Source organism: Alexandromys fortis, unplaced genomic scaffold (assembly GCF_014885135.2).
Source record: "Alexandromys fortis isolate MF-2015 unplaced genomic scaffold, M_Fortis_MF-2015_v1.1 scaffold_239, whole genome shotgun sequence".
Lineage (NCBI taxonomy): Eukaryota > Metazoa > Chordata > Mammalia > Rodentia > Cricetidae > Alexandromys > Alexandromys fortis.
The window spans coordinates 967518-988047 of NW_026068120.1; the positions used below are offsets into that span (position 1 = coordinate 967518).

Here is a 20530-nt window from a genome sequence, read left to right on the forward strand (position 1 = left end):
GCACAAACACATCTAAACATTCACTTTGTAGAGTAATAGTTTTTTCTTCTGATTTAGAGGTACTTTTCTAACTTATAAGCTGAAGGTATGACCAAAGCCACCTGAGAGTGCTCTGGTCACTCTAAATTTTTCCTAACCAATTTAAACTTTAGGCAGTATCATTCTAGGACTTACCCAGCATAACCTCTGCTCTGATCTCATGTAACCTCTTAGGTTGAGGGACACAAACGCGCACAGCACAGAGATGAATATATACACAACAAAACAGTAACATTCATCTAACAACTGAGGTAGGGGTCAGTGCCTTGTTGTCATAGCTCAAACAGTGCTTATCTTTGGGAGTTGGTAGCAGTGGGAAATGGATTTTTTGGAAGTACTTGATCTCAAAGAATTGTAAATCTTAATCTCAAGTTAAAAACTCCATTTTTACCTTCTTTATATCTTCATGTTCGTAAATGCTGGGAGCCAAAGCTGAAGCGAGTCGCTCATAAATGTCTGGTTTCCTGGAAAGTTCCTTAAGCAATTTCACACGGTTCTCTGAAAAAAGTTTCTGTTCTGCTTCTTCATCAAGGCCATGCAGGCGTTTTGCATCAGTTTTCCGATAATGAATGACATCAATGTGGGTTTTATAGACAGACTTCACGTTGCTCACTCTTGGATTGACTCGGATAGGTACTGCTCGATATATGCCTAAGAACATTTACAAGAGACTCAGCTTTACTACTTCTCCCACTGCAGGCTCAGTGGACAGAAAAGGCAATGTGCAGCTGCTGGGGACCGCATCTCACTTAAACATCCATTACTAGTTGCCTTCCAGCTAAGGCCTACATTAAGAACATCAAGAAACAGAAGAAACGGGCACCTATTTGTATGCATCTGTTCTAGATGAACTTAGGGAACTATCTGTACATAAATACTTTGTGCACAATTGTTCTAGGGACAAAATGAGAGCAGGCTATTTGTAAAAAAGGTTATGTTATGGTCATATTTAATATAGTAATGTCATTTCCCTAGGCTAAATCACTTTGTAATTCCTTAGTCATCATCACCTGGAATAAAACGTTAAAGCCTACACCAAAAATTTAAAAATAAAAATACCAAAAGCTCAATTCTTTTAAAAATAACGAATAGCAAGATAGACTACTGACTCAGAGGTGAAGGGAAAATAACAACTTGGGGATCAATTAGGAATAGGACGTTTTCTGAGATCTTTTCATGAACCTAATTAAGGGCTGGAGATGTAGCTCCCTAGCAGAGAATGCTAAGCATGTCCAAAGCCCTGGCTTGATCCCTAGCATGACAAGCCAATCTAATCCTCATACCTGTGTCCCCAAAAGCACGCACCAAAGAAAGTAATTTAGAAACTAAGTGATAAATAATACTGTAGCTACTCTAATGTATACATTCTCTAAGGGAGGGTTTTCTTTTTCATATTTATTTTTATGTGCATTGGTGTTTTGCCTGCATGTATGTGTGTGTGAGTTATGTCTGGAGTTATAGACAGTTGTGAGCTGCCACATGAGTGCTGGGAATTGAACCCAGGTCCTCCAGAAGAACAGCAGGTGCACTTAATCATGTCGCTATCTCTTCAGCTTCCAGAAGGAAGGGTTTTCTAAACTGGTATATCTAATGTTTTTCTTTGGATTTCAAACTATCCCTGAACTCCACTCTAATTTTGTTAGAATTCCATTAGAACTCCATTCTAATTCTGTTTCCAGCTGCTTAAAAAAAAAAAAAAAATCAAAGTTTCAACTTATAATAGTGTGAGATGCCTGTGTGTATCCACTCAAGGGTCAGGGTGGTGTGTGAAGGTCAGCAGCTGGCCTTTGGGAGTTGGTTCTCCTTCCATTATGTGGGACCCAGGGGAAGGAACTCAGATCTGATTTGCACAGCAAGCACCACTGACCCAGGCCCTGACTTTTGAGGACTAAATCTATCTACAGCTTACCCTCACAGACTGTGGTTAAAGAACAAGACAATGCAATTCTCATTCAGAGAGCTAGTGAGGTGCTCAGCACATCAAACCTGATGATTTGAGTGCAATCTTTAGGCCCCATGTGGAAGAACAAGAGAACTGGCTCCCACAAGCCATCCTCTGATATAAAATTAAAACAAAACAAAAGAAAACAGCATTTGCATAACATTTTTTATTTTATTTATTTATTTATTTATTTATTCATTCATTTATTTATTTATTATGTATACAATATTCTGTCTGTATGCCTGAAGGCCAGAAGAGGGCGCCAGACCTCATTACAGATGTTTGTGAGCCACCATGTGGTTGCTGGGAATTGAACTCAGGACCTTTGGAAGAGCAGGCAATGCTCTTAACCACTGAGCCATCTCTCCAGCCCCCTTGCATAACATTTTAAAAATGCAAAGCAGATCACACTTCACCCATAGAGCAATGTAGACCAGGTGATATTAATGACACCTAAAATTGCCTAGTTTTGTTCCTCTGGGCACCTACTATGATAGAGCACTGAAGATACAGCTGAGGACACCAACCCTGGATTAAATATCTTAGCAAAGGTGTTAGGGCAATTGTGGGGCAAAACTGGGACTGCATGTCTTTCTTATGTTGGGGAAAAAAATCCTGACTCATTGAGTTGCTGGGACAATGAGCCCCAGACCCAGGAGCCAGAGATACTTGGGCTCATTCCCACTGAAGAACAATGTTGTTTTTGACTCACCACCCTTGACCAAATACCTACATTCCTCTGAACTGTGGAAAGCCTGCCACACCCTGAATATAAGAACATTTTTGCATGAAGCAACAACATTTAGAATCTAGAAACACGAATTAATGCAGTAATGAACTTCAACAATCAGTAACTCAGCAATAGCTTTCCCATGAGGGCATAAGTAAAGTTAGCCCATAGCTGGACATGTAGGAAATAATTAGAAAAGCACTCATGAGTCCCATGTTGGTGCCCTGTCCCTGAGCTACCGGCAGGCTGAATCCAATCAACACTACTGAAGCTGCTCTCATGGCATCAACCATGAGACAACCAATCTGAGACACACACAGAGTCCTGAGATTTACACAGCAAGTGCCCACCAGGACATGAGATCTAAAATATGCGTCTGACAACTTAAAAGTCAAACAGTGGGCCGTCAGTGGTGGCACACGCCTTTAATCCCAGTACTTCAGAGGCAGAGGCAGGGGGATCTCTGTGAGTTCGAGGCTAGCCTGGTCTACAGAGCAAGTTTCAGAACAGGCTCCCAAGCTACAGGGAAACCCTGTCTCGAAAAACAAAAACAAAACTTACCTGTGACATTCACTCTGTCCCCTGGCTGAACCTTGTCTACAAGATCATTGTGGGCAAAAAGAACAATAGTGTGAGGTGTCTGCCCAGCAGGCATGTCTTCAGGAGATTCTTGAAGTTTGATCTGAAGGAAGCAAGAGAGAATTTGAAACAAAAAAAGTACCGAGGTAAACAAAGCCAAAAGAACCACACAACTTTGTACAGCCTATACTCACACTGTTTGAAACATAGCATACCAGTACTGAAGCCTCAGTGTGCTCCAAATTCTAGTCATCAACAAAACCAACACTCTAAGATGCAAAGAGCTGAACTCCATTTAGGAAGGTGGAGGGTAGATTGACAATTGGCTGAGGATTCAGACAGAGGCCGAACACAGGCAGCACTGTGTTGGGGAACCACTGGGTATAGAGTGGCCACATACCATCTGCTTATCTGAGAACAGGGATCGGTTGTGGATCAGTGCCATGCTGTGGCTGGTGTGGCAGTGTGCACAAGAGCAGGGCTCAGCAATGCGGCCTCGGTCTATCTCCACCCGAGTAGTATGGGCACACACTTGGCATTGGAAGAAGGCCTCCTGCATCTCAGGAATCAGCTGTGATGTCCTGATGACCATGCCACTGATAGTGATGAGCTGATCAATGTCTGTAAAAGGAAAGAGGTTTGTCACCAGCCACGTCTCTCAGCCCACCCAGACAAGGGTCTACCACTAAGGCAGACTCTTAACTCAAGTAGAATTGTGGATGACCAAGGGAGACACAGCATGCACTGTAACCAGTAATGGACAGCTGGCTGGTATCCTCAGGACTAGCCTAGGATGTCCTTCCTATGTCCAGCCTTCTTTCCTCTCAACAACGGTATACTTCTGATCCTTTTTAATCACTTCTTTTACTTTTTATTTACATAAGTAAATAAAATAAATAACTATTCACAGTGTATTTGAACACATGCCTGCCAGGGTGCCAAGAGTGGAGATCAGAGTCAGATTTCTCTCCTACTGCATGGGTCCTGGGGATCTAAATCAAATGGTCAGACTTGGCATCTTTAACCACTGAGCCATCTTTCTGGCCCGTACCTGGCTCTTTCTTCCTCAGGTGTCCTGTTTAGTAGACAACAGGTGAGAAATTTGATGTGTAGGTATAGTTTGTCCCCCAGCCTCTCACCTCACTTTAATGTCAGGTAAAAATTTTGGGCTGGAAATGTTGGGGTTGGGGGTGTACTTGTAATTTCAGCACTGGGGAGGAAAAATAACAGGGGGATCTTTAGGACTTGTAGGCTAGCCAGCTAGCCTAGCCTACTTGCTGAGCCCTACTCAGTAAAAAACCCTTCTGATAACAACAAAACAGCTCTTAAGAAATGATACCCTACATTTCTTCTGGCCTACATGGCACCAGCTACAACAAATCGACATATAATACACAAGAACAGTCTGGACTCTATACCAAGACAACATGGACAAAGTATGTATGACCTTGGGGATGCCCTGAGCCTCTCTCTCCGTTACCTATAGAATGGAGCAAGGACATAAAGATGTCATCAACACGCAACACACATTTTGTGGTCAGTGCCTACAGGAATAAAAGCACTTTGCCTCTTAGCAGTCATCACTTCTTTTACACTCCTTTTGTTTGTCCTTTTCTTTTTTATAGTTGGCACATAGATAAGTGATCTACCACCAACTTATATCTCAGGCTTTTCCTACAAGTTCTTTTTAAAGTATGGTATGCCTTCTCTTAGGGTCTCTAACATCTCACAAAAAGGTGAAGTAAGGAGCTAATTTTAGAACAGAAAATTATGGTTCTTTAACAAATACCCCCCCCCCCCCAAAGTCCTGGTCATGTTAAATGCCTCTATTATTTTGTTATGGAAGATACTATACAATCTTAACACATTTATCTGCAGAGGCATTCTTATTAATTTTAAAAAACTACAGGGCCGGGCGGTGGTGGCGCACGCCTTTAATCCCAGCACTCGGGAAGCAGAGGTAGGAGGATCTCTGTGAGTTCGAGGCCAGCCTGATCTACAAGAGCTAGTTCAGGGCACCAAAGCTACAGAGAAACCCTGTCTCAACCCCCACCCCCTACCCTACCCCCCAAAAAAACAACTACATTCCAATCTCCACACACGGAAAAATGTCATTCTGTCCTGTTTATAACACCAAGGACTATCTAGATTAGGATCCTGATATCCCATAATTGAGCCACTATCAGTCTAACTGAATTCATACAAGAACTTTGTGGAATTATATTAAGTGGCAAAATCTTTCTCTTTTAAACATCTCTTTACTTATTTTGAAACAAAACCCAAACTCTTTCATTTTCAATTTATTTATTTTACACCCTGGTTGCAGTTTTCGCTCCCTCCTCTCCCCCCAGTCCTTCCCTTCTACCTCTCCCCATCTGTTCCCACCAATACACTGCTCAGTTTCTGTTTAGGAAAGGGCAGATCTCCCATGAGTATCAACAAAACGTGGCATATCAAGTTACAGTTCCAGGACAGCCAGAGCTACACAGAGAAACCCTGTCTTGAAAAAACAAAACAAACAAGAAATAAACAACCTCCCCCAAAAGACTAAGCACCTCCCTATGTATTAAGACTGGGTAAGGCAACCCAGTATGAGAAGTAAAAGCCTAAATTCTTTGACATTCTAAGCAGTTTATAACTAGGGTTTTTGATCCCCATCACTGTCTCCAAAATCCTCACTTCAATCACCCACACTTGCCATCTCTCACAGGCAGTTTTCTATCGTCCCTCCAGTACGTCATCTAGAAGGAATTCCTCCATATTCACCTTTCAGGTCCTATTACCCAAATTTCTCTTTCATAACCAATTTTTCCTCTACAGGTGTAGAACTTTGTTCTTTCCCCGAGGCACAGACACTTTATGTTTTACTTACTTTGCAAGCTGGAATTCTTTAAAGTTTAAGGCTGGGGAATCATGTTCTGCATTTGTTTTCTTTATTATTATTACATGTGTGTATGACTGTGGGCACCGATGTAAAATCAGAAAACAGTTCTCAAAACTTAATCTTCTTTCACCATGGGTTCTAGGAACTGAACTCAGATCATCAGGTTTTCATAGAAATTGCTTTTATAGCTCAGCCACCTTGCTGGCCTTCTGTATTTGATTTCTTCAGTGACTAAGAACGTGCATACCAGGGCTGGAGAGGTGGCTCAGAGGTTAACAGCACTGGCTACTTTTCTAGAGGTCTGAGTTCAACTCTCAGCAAGTACATGGTGGCTCACAACCATGTATAGTGCCCTCTTCTGGTGTGTGGTCATACATTCAGGTAGAACATTATATACTTAATTAATAAAAATCTTTTTTGTTTTGTTTTTTTTGAGACAGGGTTTCTCTGTGGCTTTGGAGCCTGTCCTAGAACTAGCTCTGTAGCCCAGGCTGGTCTTAAACTCAAAGAGATCCACCTGCCTCTGCTTCCCGAGTGCTGGGATTAAAGGTGTGCGCCACCAAAAAAGTACATACCTAGTAACTAGAAATTTATTGTATTTGAATAAATTCACTTTTACAGTAGAGTATTGCAATTTCTTTTATATCAGATACTTCAGTTAAGTTAGAAAAATGCACAATAAGTTCACAAAAGTATACAGAATAAATCTTTTCAATTTATAATTTAATGCTATCACTACCCACTACACAATTCTTGATGTTTCTTCCCACATAAGACATTTACTACTATTAAATATATTACCTTCAGGATTCAGGTTTCTCATACTCTTTGTCTTCAATGCATTAAAAGGTCTTACTTGAATCTGATGTTCTAAAATGGAGTCAGGGTAACGCTCAAAAAAGATCTCATTGACCGCCATGTCAAAGGTTGGTATGACCTCCTGTAAATATGAATATAAAGATATAGGGGCTGAAGAGATAACTCAGGAGTTGACAGTACTTGTTGCTCTGAGGAGACTCAAGTTCAAGTCCTAGCACCACATCAGGTAGGTCATAAGACCTCCTAACTCCACCCCCAGGGGTCAGAAACCAAGAAATCAGGAGTTCAAGGTCATCTTCAGCTACAAAGCTACCCTGAACACTACCTTGCCTCAACAGCTTCTGATTAACACCCCCTGAAAAGAGATAATTTACTTCATGAAATCCAAGAAATCGCTGGTAAGATTCACTACTTTTAAGGAACACTACTAATTAGTGAAGAAAAAAATCCTCACTTTAAATGCAGTAAAACATGGTTTTCTTTAAGAATAGTCAATCTTTGGAAGCAGTCTTTTAACCTAATGCAATTCTGTTGCTAGGAACATTCCTTGCAAATGTTTACTATAACCATGAAGCTCAAATCAATTCTTACCTGTGGGTAGGAGATGAGCTGTCTATACATATTTTTGCCAAATGACTTTATGTGTTCACAGTTCACATTTAAAAATGGTTCTCCTGTAATATTAATCTGTAAGACAAATGAAGAAGTCATATTTCACTAATTTTATTATCTCAAAACACAAAACTTCCATTTGTAAATCGCATTTGATTACCTCTCCAAGTCTTTGCATGTACAAAGGTTGAGTAACATCTATGCCAACACTTTCTTCTTCTTTGGCCAGAGGATCAGTAAAACTTTGAAGGAATCGCTTGACATGGAGTAAAAAAAAAAAAAGTATTAAGCTTAATGAACTTAAAACATGTAGTTATTATTAAAATGCAGAATTTAGACCAGCAAGATGGCTCAGTAGTTAAGGATGCTCGCCTAGAAGCCTGATGACCTCAGTTCTATCTCCAAACCCACACAGTGGAAAGAACCAGCCCCTGCAAAGTGACCTCTAACCTTCACATGAAAGCCATGCATGGCATGTCCCCTCCCCCCAACAATAACTATATGAAAGAAAAAAATTTAAATCTATGGCTATATGAACACATACAGAGATAGAGAATTTCTTCTTTGGGTTTGAGACAGGGTTCTTACTATAAACCCAGGCTGGCCTTGAACTTCCAGTAACCCTCTGCCCAAATGCTAAAATAAGTATTTACCACCTAATTGGGAGTGGTAACACACACCTCTAATTCTCGCAGAGAGGCAGAGACAGGTGGATCTCTGAGTTCGAAGTCAGCTTCGAGTTCCAAAATAGCCAGGGCTACACAGAGAAACCATCTCAAAGTATCAAAATCTTAATAAAAAGTTTATCACCATGTTTTGCATAACAAATTATTTTAGAAATAAAATTCTACACCACAAACAACTTGCTGCTATACATCATGGCTACCAACATAAGATTACCAACACGTTCTCCCAAAGTCTCAGGGATGAGTTTTTAGTATCCATAAGCTTACCTGAAAATTTTCTTTGCATGTTGCCACATTCACATCTGTTCCCCAAATCACAAGTTTTTGGCCTAGAGACTGTTCGCTTGCTGCGACATCTTCTGCAGCTGTCTACAGAGGAGACGACAGAAACAGGTTAACGGAACTACCTACCTTAGGCTCCAGAAATGTCCCGCTCCCAGAGCTGCTCCGTACTCACTCCGTCAGACTGCAGATCCACCTGCAGACCCTTCCGAGCCGAGCCCAGGTCTGGCCTCTGCCTCACTGGGGTGCCTCTCACCCCACTTCTTGGGGTTCCTTCCACTCGAGAGCTGGGAGTGCCATATGTCAACGGCGAACTAACGTCAAAGTCCAAAGGAATAGCTACAAAAACAACATATTCACCTTCACCACGGAAGAAATCCAGGTAGCACATCATACCCCAAAAATGCAGTTCTACTATAAAATCTGCTTCCTTGGCTCACTGGGTCACAGCTTGTACCAATTCTGCCTCCCTCCCCAGCTGCTTCAGTGAAAACCTACACCAGCTCACACTGAAGAATGCTTGGGCATCACAACAACTGCTAAACCAGCCATCCCATCCCGACCGCTGATGACTCTTATCGACCAAAGCGGAACCCACATCTGCAGACACCCACCTGAGGAATGCATCTGGGGAGGGCTGGAAAACAGGGCGCTCTGTGCAGCTGGGCTCTGCAGGTCCGCTCCTGGAGAGGTGGGCATCGGTGGCAGCTCGCCAGTGGAAGAATCTTCGCCTCTCCGTCTCCGGCTGGGAGACGACCTGCTGCCCTCCTCACTTCTCACTTCCGGCACGCAAAACAAAACAAAACAAAACAAAAAAAACCAAACCCACAAATGACTCCGAACAGAGAGAAAAGGAGTTGGCATTTTTAAACAACGGAGCTGCCCAGGCCGGACAGCCCGGCAGTCATCAGTATCTGAGCGACCAGAGGCCACTCACTATCTGCCCAGGCCTGTCAACCAAGCACCAGGCTCGGAGGCCCCAGGACATTCCACGGTGCTGCGGGAATAGACACGAGGCGGAAAGAGAAAGATGAGGGGACTCACGCGTCTGGGATGGAGTGGCTCGTCCGCGTCGGCTGCTGCGGCGGCTCGGAGTCGACGCCGGGGACGACATGGTGCTGCGGTACCTACGCCACAAGGAGAAGCTGGCTCCGAGTCGTCCCGACTCTTGGATCCGGGGTTAGCTGGTACAGCCGGCACCGTGCAGAGCTTTCCGGGCCGGAACGCAGAGCCGATTCCCGCCAGTCGCTCTGTCGTCACAGCGCCCAGCAGCACCCGGCCAATCACAGAGGCAAGAGAGCCTAGCTCCGCCTCCGGAAGGCTCCACTCTGCGCCCTTGGCGTGGGGTGGGCGTGGCTCTAGAGGAAGTTCTCGACCAATCACAGAGGCAGACTCGCGTAGCTCCGCCTCTGGGAAGCACCAACACCGCCCGCAGGGGAGTTGTAGGCGGCCGTCTCGGTGGAAGAGCGCGGCCTCACCCTGTTCACCCCTCTCCTCCGATGGGCTAGTCTGCAGCAGGACCGCGCTTTGGCGGGAAACCCGCGGCGGGCTGGTCCCTCTCCTGCCTGCGGCGTGTTTACGTCTGCAGCGTCCCAAGTACAGTGAATGCTCTTGTGGTACCTCGCTCGGTTAGACTGACAGGTTTCTGTCCCCTTGATTTCCGTGGTGCACAAGTCAGGCGCGGCGTAGAGTCAGGCCTGTGGGTGTGCGCGCTCACCCTTCCTGCCGGAGTACGAGCGAGCGCTCCCGCCGGTACTTTCGGGGCCTCGTCGCACATGCGCGAAGCGGGTGCTGGCGCTATGGCGGACGCGGGCGCCGGTGTCCGCGGCTGGCTGCAGCAACTGCAGGAGTTTGTGTCCGCGCCGGATCGCTGCAACGCTGCGGGCGCCAGTTATCAGCTGATCCATGGCTTGGGGCAGGAGTGCGTGCTGAGCACTAGCTCCGCAGTGCTGGGTGGGTACGGGGCGTGGGGGGGGCCCGCCTGTCAGAGGTCTCAGCGCTTCTCTGCCCTGATGTAGCACGGTCTTGTGAAGTCTGGGATCTGTGGCTGTGTAACTGATCTCTTTTCCTAGCATCTGAAGAAGTTTTAAAACCGGTGTTGGAAAACAGCCCCCAAGTTTGGCAGTGGTTTCTAGCCAAAGTTGGAGGAAAGTACATCTTAATCTCGGCTGAACTCACTAGGACATTTACAAAACTCCCCCCCCCCCCGTTGCATCATGTTTTTCGAATAATTGCAAAAATTACTGAGAGCCATGCTGTTCTTTTGATTTTTCTTTTTGAGTTAGGGGCTTCCTGTGTAGCCCAAGCTAGTCTGGAAACAACCTTCAGATGCTGAGATTCTAGATGCGAAGTACCTCGCTTGCCTGTTCCTTTTAACTTTACGCAATGCCTGCATGATAACTTAATTTTCTTTGTGGAAATGCCTCATTTCAGCATATTCATTTCAGTTATTTTCATCTAGCCCAGACTGGCCTCCAGCTTGTGGTCTTCCTACCTTTTTGACTTCTGCCCCATTCCCCAAGTGCTAGGATTACAGGCATGTGCTACTATGGCCAGATAGTAATCATGCCGCCCCACCCCCACCCCAGTACTTATTTTTATTGTGTGTGTACTCCGGATGTTCAGATGAGGGAATTGGATGCCCTAGAGCTTGAGTTGCAAGTGGTTACCAGACCCTAGACATCGGTGCTCAGAACTGAACTCTGGTCCTCTAGAAGAATAGGAAGTGCTCTTAATCACTGGTCTGGGTCCCCAGATAGTGTTTTTATGTTTAAACCTGAGGGCTGGCAGCTCAGTGATGGAGCATAGGCTGTGGGTTTAGTCCCTGGTACTACCACCAAAAAAAAAAAATTGATTACATTGTGGGTAAAGACCATGTTCCTTCCTTTCTCTCCCTCCCTCCCTCCCTCCCTCCCTCCNCCTCCTCCTCCTCCTCCTCCTCCTCCTTTTCTTTCTTTCTTTCTTTCTTTCTTTCTTTCTTTCTTTCTTTCTTTCTTTCTTTCTTTCTTTCTTTCTTTTTTCCCCAGGATAGGGTTTCTCTGTAGCTCTAGTTTTGTAGACCAGGCTTGGCCTTGAACTCACAGAGTTCCACCTTCCTTGTGCCTCCTCAAGTGCTGGGATTAAAGGCTTGCACCACCGCCCTTTAGCCTGTGTTACGTTCCTTTCTGAAACACAGATATGCAAGCCTTTTATATCAGTGCAGATCTCTGAGTTCCAGGCCAGCTAGGACTACATAGTGAGACCCAGTTTTTGTTTTTTAACAAGTAAACAAAACTTTGAACAAGATGCTGTATGGTAACAATACATTGTCAAGGACCTAGTGATAATGGAGAAGACAGAATGTAAAAAACTAACATTTAATTGCCTTCTGTTTTCGAGGTTTCAAGGTTAGAATTTATTGTTGGGGAATGACCTCTTTGATCTTAAAGCAGTTCCAACTTAATATACATCATATTGATAGATTATAGATGTCAGTTTCTTTCTGCTACAGTGACCACTGCAAGCATTTCTTGGTCATGGTCTGTCTATATGCCTAGGCTCCTCTGTAACTGCATCTCCTGTGTTCACACCCTACATACTAGGATTACAAGGCTCGAACGCCTGTGCTCTAAAGCTTACTGATTTTAATAGCAGAACTCATCCTAAATTCTACAATCAGAAGCTGGATGGGTCTCACCAAGCTAGATCGAATATATTCAGGCAGACTTTTTGTCTTGAAGGGTCTAGGAGACAACCCATCTTTTCCTTTCTTTAGATTATAAGACTTAAGGTCCTATTTCTTTGCTGGTGAGTCTTGCTTTTAGAATGTGTCCACTTCCCTTGACTTGTAGCCCCATCTTCAAAGCAGCAGCAAGCAGCATGCTGAGCCCATCTCGTGAAGTGCCTGAATCTCTCCTGAGAGATTCCCTACTGTGTATCCTCTGACTTGGTTTTTTGAGACAGGGTTTCTCTGTGTAGTCCTGGTTATCCTGGAACTCGCTTTGTAGACCAGCCTAGCCTGGAACTCACTGAGATCCTCCTGCCTCTGCCTCCCACGTGCTGGGTTTAAGTGCTCTACCAGGGCCTGGTTCTCTTTTTCTTCATCCTCTCCTTTTGTTTTTATGTAGATAGAGTCTTTTCTCAGCTGGTCTGACTTCCACTCTTAAGGCCTCATATAATAACATTGGATCCACCAGATAGAGTATTATATCACCGTTTTAAGGTCACCCTCATTCATTGTAACCTTTATTACCTTGTAAAGTTGATTTCCAGAAGTTAGATATCACAGAGAAGACTGTGGGCATCTGATGGAGGATGGGAGAAAGTTTTATTTTGTCTACTTTATCTTAGTAGAACAACATCCGAACTTTCTGTTTTCATTGCTTCAAAATAATAGCCTCATGTTAGTTTTTATTACTTGCAAAAGTACCTTGAAAACCAGGCAGTGCTTTCAGGGATCTTTTATAAAATGTTTCTTGGCACTTCTAATATTTTTTTCTCCATCCTGCGCCCCTCCCCAGCATTGCAGGTTTCCTTAGTATTTTCCAAAGAGTATGGTTTGCTTGTATTTGTCCGGAAGTCACTTGGCCTTGATGAAGTGAGTACAAACCTTTCCTTCCATTTTGTCTCTTCTATCTTCCTCTTTGTTGGAGTGGCTTATTCTTACCCAAATTTTGTATTTATTTCTTATATTATAGTTTCGTGATTGTAGAGAAGAAGCCCTAAAATTTTTGTGTCTTTTCTTAGAGAAAATTGACCAGAAGGTCACGCATTATTCTCTTGATATAAAGGTAAGGAAAAAGAAAAATCAAAACTCATATATGCCAGCTTCAATTTTAACCTAGAACTTAGACTCTTGTTTATGCTTTTTTATTGGTGTTTACTCATTTCAGCTTGATTATGTTAGGAAGTTTCAGTCGTGGTGTTAATATTTATAAAATGTGTCACAGTTTACAAGGGTATTTGATAATAGCTTTTTTGTTTACTTTTATCAAAATTCTGTGGAGATTTTTCTTTTCATGTTTGGTGCTTAGGATAGCACCCAGTCACTTGACATGCTAGGCAAGCCCTCTACTGTTGAATTTCTTTTCTAGTCTTTCTCTGAGTACATTTGGTAACTTTTAATTTTTTTTAAAGGTTGTATTTACTTTTATTTATTTTTTGCGTGTGAACGTTTTGCCTGTGTGTATATTTTTATGTGTACCATGAGTGTGTATGTACACTCGGAAGTTACAGAGATGGCTCTGAGTTACTCTGAGTGCTGGGAACCAAACCTGAGTCCTCTGGGAAAGCAGCAGTGCTCCACCCCCTGAGCCATCAGCTCTCCAGCCCCCTTTGCCCATGTGTTAATGCTTTTTTGCTCTCTCTTGCTTTCTTTTGTATTAGTGTGTTATATGAGTTAACTCAAACTCCTGTGCTCAGGTAATTGTGAGTAGCTGGGCCTGTAATTTGTTTCTTGATGTAACATGTATATAGTACATGTATGTGGAAACAAATAATACACTTTTGTTTTCTAATTTTTTTTCAAATTCTTACTGGAGCCTCATCTTTGTTTTTTTGCGACAGGGTTTCTCTGTAGCTTTGGAGCCTGTCCTGGAACTAGCTCTTGTGGACTCAAAGATCCGCCTGCCTCTGCCTCCCTAGTGCTGGGGTTAAAGGCGTGTGCCACCACTGTCCGGCTTATCTGTTTGTATTTTTGACATAGCAACCATAGCATATTGAGTTGGAGTTTTCAGTAATTTTTTTCTTTTTATTTCTTTTTGGTTCTTCAAGTCAGGGTTTTTCTCTGTAGCACTGTCTGTCCTGGAATTCACTATGTAGACCAGACTGGTCTTGAACTCTCAAGTGCTAAAATAAAAGGCATGCAACACAACTGCCCAACCTAATTTTCAGTAATTTTTAATCTGTATATTTATATACTCTATTATGCTTTTAAGGGTTAATTTATAAATTTTATTATGCTACACATTGGTATTACCCCTCATAGATAACAGTTTTACCTAAATTTAAATCTTAGTTGTTAAAGTTATATTGGTGATTTTTGTCTCCTTTTGAATGACATATTTTGTTTTGAATCCTAGAATACTTGTACCAGTGTTTATACAAAAGATAGAACTGCTAAGTGTAAAATTGCAGCCCTAGACCTTCTGATTAAGGTAATTTTATATTTCTAAGTAATATGTTTTTATTGTTAAGTTTGTAACAAAAGTGGAAATTTGAGTTTTGTTGAGGTGGGAGTTTAGGGGAGGATGGAGTTGTGAATTTTGTAGCCGCCATCTGGCAGCACAGTGGTGTTTTGTTCGTATTTTCCTGAGTAGTAAGAGAAGAATTTGAAGTTGTCGGGGTAGTAAAGAGGAACTTAGCTGAGAATTTCCGGCTTCCCACTTGTCACGCTTGCTGCCTGTGGTGGGAGCCAATGCAGTTTATTAGGTGTGCCCAGAGAGCACGCTGTGCGTTTCAGTGAGGTTTTCCCGAAACCCTAGTAGTGAGGGGCTCGCTTTCACTTTTAATTTTCTCCCTTGGCATTCTGGCTTAGAATTGCTTTGGACTTGGTTGGTCTGTGATCCTGAATGCCTGTGAAGAAGTCGTTCTAGCGGTGTTACTGCTCTGTGAGGAAGCTGAAATTAAGTTTGGACTGGCTTTCCCTGTGTCTCCTACTGATCACTCCAGCCCCATGTCCCCAGATGTCAGAGCAGGAGTCATTGCAGAGAGACCCAGGGCAGGATTCCGAAGCCTTGTTGAAGCAGAGGTTGTCTTTTGTTTATTTTCCTCTCTAGAAAAATTCTCATTTGTGTTCTTATAGTTACTTAAGACACTGAGAAGTTCTAGAATCATGGATGAGTTTAAGATTGGAGAATTATTTAACAAGTTCTATGGAGAACTTGCATCAAAATCAAGACTAACTGATACAGGTGAGATGTTATTTTCAAATATTTTCACAAATTAACATTAACGAACGATTAATTTCCTCAATGAAGGTCTTTTGCTGAAAGAATAGCACAATGGAAGCAAACAAAAGGATTCCTTAAATATAATTTAACTTATAGAAAGAGATTAAGAGGGGCTGGAGAGATGGCTCAGTGGTTAAGAGCACTGGCTGCTCTTCCAGAGGTCCTGAGTTCAATTCCCAGCCACCACATAGTGCCTCACAACCATCTGTAATGAGATCTGGCGCCCTCCTCTGGCGTGCGGGCATACAGGGAGGCAGAATGTTGTATACATAATAAATAAATAAATCTTTAAAAAAAAAAAGAAAGAGATTAAGATAAAACTTGGGGAAGAATTTTATGAAAAACCTAGTTATTTTGTGTTTTACTATAAAATTACTTTAAAAATTTAAAAATACTTTTGTGAATGTGTAGGTGCATGTTTGAGGTCAGAGTACAGTTGGAGAGAGTCGGTTCTCTCCTTCCTGAGTGGGTTAGGGACTGAGGCTAGGCTTGGCAGCACGTGCCTTTACTCACTGAGCTATCTGGCTGGCCCTGAAATCATTTTGACTTGATCGTCCTCTGTTTTCTTATTCATACATTTATGTTAATTTTACTTATTTAAATGTAGTTTTAGGTTTCATTTATCTGATTTTATTTTTCAGTTTTAGAAAAAATCTATGAGCTCCTGGGAGTATTAGGCGAAGTTCATCCTAGTGAAATGATAAATCATTCAGAAAACCTGTTCCGGGCTTTTCTGGGAGAACTCAAGACCCAGGTATAACCTGACCCTGCCTTATGACAGTCTTGTTTGTTTTTCTTTTGTTTTCATTTTGTAATATCTTCCTTAAAACGTCCTTTTAGATGACATCGACAGTAAGAGAACCTAGATTTCCTGTTCTGGCTGGCTGTCTAAAAGGGCTGTCCTCGCTTCTGTGCAACTTCACCAAGTCCGTGGAGGAAGGTATTGCCAGACTTTGATTCTCTTTCTAGTGCTGAGACCTTGTCTCAAAAGCAAGGACAAATTCTGCTTTATGCTATAACCTAGATAGTAGCGATATCCTAAGACTATTAAGAAATAAGCCAATCAAAAAACAAAACACAGGGGCTGGAGAGATGGCTCAGAGGTTAAGAACACTGGCTGCTCTTATAGAGGTTCTGAGTTCAATTCCCAGAAACCACATGGTGGTTCATAACCATCTACAATGAGATCTGGTACCTTCTTCTGGCATGCAGGTATGAACCCTGTATACGTAATAAATAAATAAGATCTAAAAAAAAAAAGCTAATCTAAAAAAAAAAAACCACACGATATATAGCTCCACTTAGAGTAAGAAAGTATAGGGACAGGATGTAGGAGTTTCTGGGAGCTGAGAAGGGTGGAGGTGGGGCTAGTTTTCAGTGGTGGAGGATGAAAACATTTTAGGTGTAGAAATTTAGGTGATGTTACACAATAGAGTGAAAATATTTAATGTGACTATATTGTATCTTTACACATTTTTAAAATGATGACTTTTATGCAGATTTTTACCACATTAGAAACAGATAGGAGGATGTTTGTACAGGAAGCATCCACGAGACTGGAGGATGTGTATGTGAGAGGAGGTAGGAGGAGGAGGCTGCAAGGCCAAGCCAGACCTCCCTGGATGGTGGTGGTCCAGTCCCCTCTACACTGGGGATACCTGTTGCTTTTATGACTGCAGGTTGTGTTTATAGTTACTTTGTTTCCCTTGTTCTTTTTTTTTTTTTAATATTTATTATGTATACAATGTTCTGTCTGTATGCCTACAGGCCAGAAGAGGGCGCCAGACCTCATTACAGATGGTTGTGAGCCACCATGTGGTTGCTGGGAATTGAACTCAGGACCTTTGGAAGAGCAGGCAATGCTCTTAACCACTGAGCCATCTCTCCAGCCCCCGTTTCCCTTGTTCTTAAAACCAATTTACTGTAGTTGGTTTTGTTTCATTTTAGTTTTTTTCACACTGGCTTATAAAGAAATAGAACTTAATATAAATTTCCACATATCTTATGTTAGTTGATTCTCACTGTTTCTCTCATCTATGTCTCTTGCCCCTTCTCCCACTGTGCACTCCTTTTTTTTTTAAAATAATTTGTTTATTTTATTTTATGTGAATTGGTATTCTGCCTACATATTTGTCCTTGACTGAATCACTTCTTCTAATCTTCCAGTCTTTGAAGAAGCCATAGTCTCCCTTTTTGTAGCTGAGAAAGTTGAGGCTCTGCGAGATTATGTAACGTGGGCGTTGATTTAGCTCCTGTGCTCACACATGAGTTATTCCATGTTCCTCTCCCCAGACGCTGTAACAACTCGCAGCTCTAGCTCAGTCAAGTGATGTTGAGAAGTTACCCTGAAGTTGTAGATTTGTGCAGCTACTGGAAATATCCATTGGTCTTAAGAAAAGCTGTCGGGCTGGAGAGATGGCTCAGAGGTTAAGAACATTGCCTGCTCTTCCAAAGTCCTGAGTTCAATTCCCAGCAACCACATGGTGACTCACAACCATCTGTAATGAGGTCTGGTGCCCTCTTCTGGCCTGCTGGCATACACTCAGACAAAATATTGTATACATAATATTGTATACATAATATATATATAAAAAGAAAAGCTGTCACTTGCAAATTTTGATAAAGAGTATAAATAGTGTTACGATGCTTTAACAGCTTTATTTTGTTGTTATTCCCTAGATCCCCAGACTTCAAGGGAGATCTTTGGTTTCGCATTAAAAGCAATCCGTCCACAGGTAGTATTAATATTTCTCTCTAAGTCTTCACAGTTCGGACTTGTGAGTTTCAAATAATGATTTTTTTTTTTTCTGCAATAGATCGAGATGAAGCGATACGCTGTGCCCTTGGGTAAGGTTCTTTGTTTAAGAAAATAAGAGCTTAAATTACATCTTGAGTAAGGTTTTGTGTAAGCTAGAATGAAGGCAAATACAAAAGTGTCTGATGTTTCACACGTCACTATTTACAATGAAGCTTTAATGAAGACTAGTTTAAGCAGTAAACTCTTAGCTGGGATCACTTTCACAGTACATGATTTAAACATACATATACATACATATACATACACACACACACATATATATATACATCTATATTTGTTAGGGGCTGACTGAATGGTTCAGTGAGGAAAGTCCTTGACCCCAAGCTTAGCGAACTGAGTTCTATGTCCAGGGCTCATGTAGCGACAGAATAGTGCTGGCTCCTGCAAATTGTCCTTCTGACTTGTGCAGGTGCACACACGCAAATGCAATAATAATTTTTTTAAAAAAAGAATACATATTAAATGTTAGTGTAATTAGAGTCAGTGATCAAAAATATGTTTGAAATCCATGTAGAAAAGAATTTTAAATATTTTTTTAAAAAATGTATGTTAGACTATCATTCAGGAGATTCAAGCTTTATTTTGTTATTGTTATTGAGACATGGTTTCATGTTGCCTAGGGTGACTCTCTTTTTTTTTTTTTTTTTTTTTTGATTTTTCAAGACAGGGTTTCTCTGTGTAGCTTTGGAGCCTGTCCTGGAACTCGCTCTGTAGGACTAGGCTGGTCTCAAACTTTCAGAGATCCGCCTGCCTCTGCCTCCTGAGTACTGGGATTAGAGGTGTGTACCACCACCCCAGTGCCTAGGGTGACCTTTAACCTCATTATATAGCTGATGACTTCCATTTTCCTAGTGCTGAAATTACAGGCATGTGTGCCTTAACTTGTTAATGCTATGCTAACTACCAGACCCAGGGCCTTATACGTGCTAAGCAAGCAGTCTACCAACTGAGCTGCTTCCTCAGCCCATAGGCTGCTTGATTTTGCTGTGAGCTGATGAATCCAGATCCTATTCCTGACCCTCTTTGGTGCCAGGTCATGAGCCTAAGTCAGTGTAGAGACTGGGAACATTAGAGGGCACTTTGAGATCACCAGATTATTTTAGGGTAATGTACTGTGTTTGTTTGTGTTTTGAGACAGGGTCTCTCTATGTAGGCCTGCCTGTCCTGGAACTTACTGTGTAAACAAGGCTGGGCTCAAAGTCAGAGAGATCTGCTTGCCTCTGCCTCCTGAGTACTTAAAGGTGTGCGTCACTGTGCCTGGCTATATAAAATCTTAAGTTTTTTTTTTTTTTTTTTTTACTTTTAGCGTATATAGGAAGCTTTCTTAATTCTCTTTTCTGGCTTTTGTTGACCTGTTTGAAATGGGATGTATTTTGTATTTGCAGCTGGTCTGCGCTTACTTACCCTGCATGCATCTCAATTTACTACCTGCCTTCTGGACAACTATATTACTCTATTTGAAGTACTGTCGAAGTGGTGCAGCCACACAAATGTGGAATTAAAGAAAGCTGCGCATTCAGCCCTGGAGTCCTTCCTGAAACAGGTACTTCAGATTCAACTTTTGTTAAAAGCTTCCCCAAAAGAACTAAATTCCAATCTTGTGCCTGCATATTTGAAAATAATTGGTAACATGATCTGTTTAGTTCCTACAGCATCTGCAGCAGGAAGCTTTGCTATTGCTCTGCCATGAGTGCTAGTTAGACCGAACAAAAGAGCCTGGATAATCTCAGCTTGATCAAAACTCTGTAGGGCATCTTGCTAGGTGCTGAGGAAGCAGGCACTTTGGCCTGCTTGGAGCAAAGTTTTGCTTGGATCACTGTTAGTGAAAAAGGGTTACTGAAAATGGGTTAGTAGGGTCGGGCATAGTGGCGTACAACTTTAATCTCATCATTCAGGAAGCAGAGGCAGGCAGATCTCTGAGTTTGAGGCCAACTTGGTCTACATTGCAAATTCCAGGATAGCTAGGGCCACATAGACTGTTAGAAAGAAAGAAAGAAAGAGAGAAAGAAAGAAAGAAAGAAAGAAGGAAGGAAGGAAGGAAGGAAGGAAGGAAGGAAGGAAGGAAAGAAAGAAAGAAAAAGAATAAGTCATAGTTAACTTCACAGGTTTTGAATGATTGCATAGCTCCTTCTCATACTATGAGAGCTGGTTTTTAGGGAGGAGGCTTCCAGGCTAGGTACAGCTTTATTCAGGGACTTACCTTCAGTTTT

The 20530-nt window shown here is 42.2% G+C and overlaps 2 protein-coding genes across 5 annotated transcripts in view; one reads left to right on the top strand and one right to left on the bottom strand.

Moving 5' to 3' along the window:
- Mcm4 (minichromosome maintenance complex component 4) overlaps positions 1-9834 on the bottom strand; it is a 30162-nt gene extending 20328 nt beyond the window's left edge. For 3 of the 4 annotated variants that reach the window (XM_050125153.1, XM_050125150.1, XM_050125151.1), the window contains exons 1-10: positions 9618-9834; positions 9188-9352; positions 8749-8912; positions 8559-8660; positions 7766-7861; positions 7585-7680; positions 6976-7114; positions 3691-3911; positions 3273-3393; positions 431-690 (exon numbers count right to left, since the gene is read on the bottom strand). In XM_050125153.1, the coding sequence (XP_049981110.1) occupies positions 431-690; positions 3273-3393; positions 3691-3911; positions 6976-7114; positions 7585-7680; positions 7766-7861; positions 8559-8660; positions 8749-8912; positions 9188-9352; positions 9618-9687 (1434 nt within the window). In that variant the 5' untranslated portion in view covers positions 9688-9834. The remainder of the gene's footprint in view (positions 1-430; positions 691-3272; positions 3394-3690; positions 3912-6975; positions 7115-7584; positions 7681-7765; positions 7862-8558; positions 8661-8748; positions 8913-9187; positions 9353-9617) is intronic. The other variant, XM_050125152.1, reaches the window with a different exon arrangement.
- A 285-nt stretch (positions 9835-10119) lies between these two features.
- The window catches only part of Prkdc (protein kinase, DNA-activated, catalytic subunit), a 156463-nt gene continuing 146052 nt past the window's right edge, over positions 10120-20530 (top strand). Inside the window, exons 1-10 of the mRNA XM_050125161.1 lie at positions 10120-10526; positions 13073-13149; positions 13250-13342; positions 14633-14707; positions 15355-15463; positions 16144-16256; positions 16343-16442; positions 18182-18237; positions 18319-18349; positions 19706-19863. Of these exons, the coding sequence (XP_049981118.1) occupies positions 10349-10526; positions 13073-13149; positions 13250-13342; positions 14633-14707; positions 15355-15463; positions 16144-16256; positions 16343-16442; positions 18182-18237; positions 18319-18349; positions 19706-19863 (990 nt within the window). The 5' untranslated portion in view covers positions 10120-10348. The remainder of the gene's footprint in view (positions 10527-13072; positions 13150-13249; positions 13343-14632; positions 14708-15354; positions 15464-16143; positions 16257-16342; positions 16443-18181; positions 18238-18318; positions 18350-19705; positions 19864-20530) is intronic.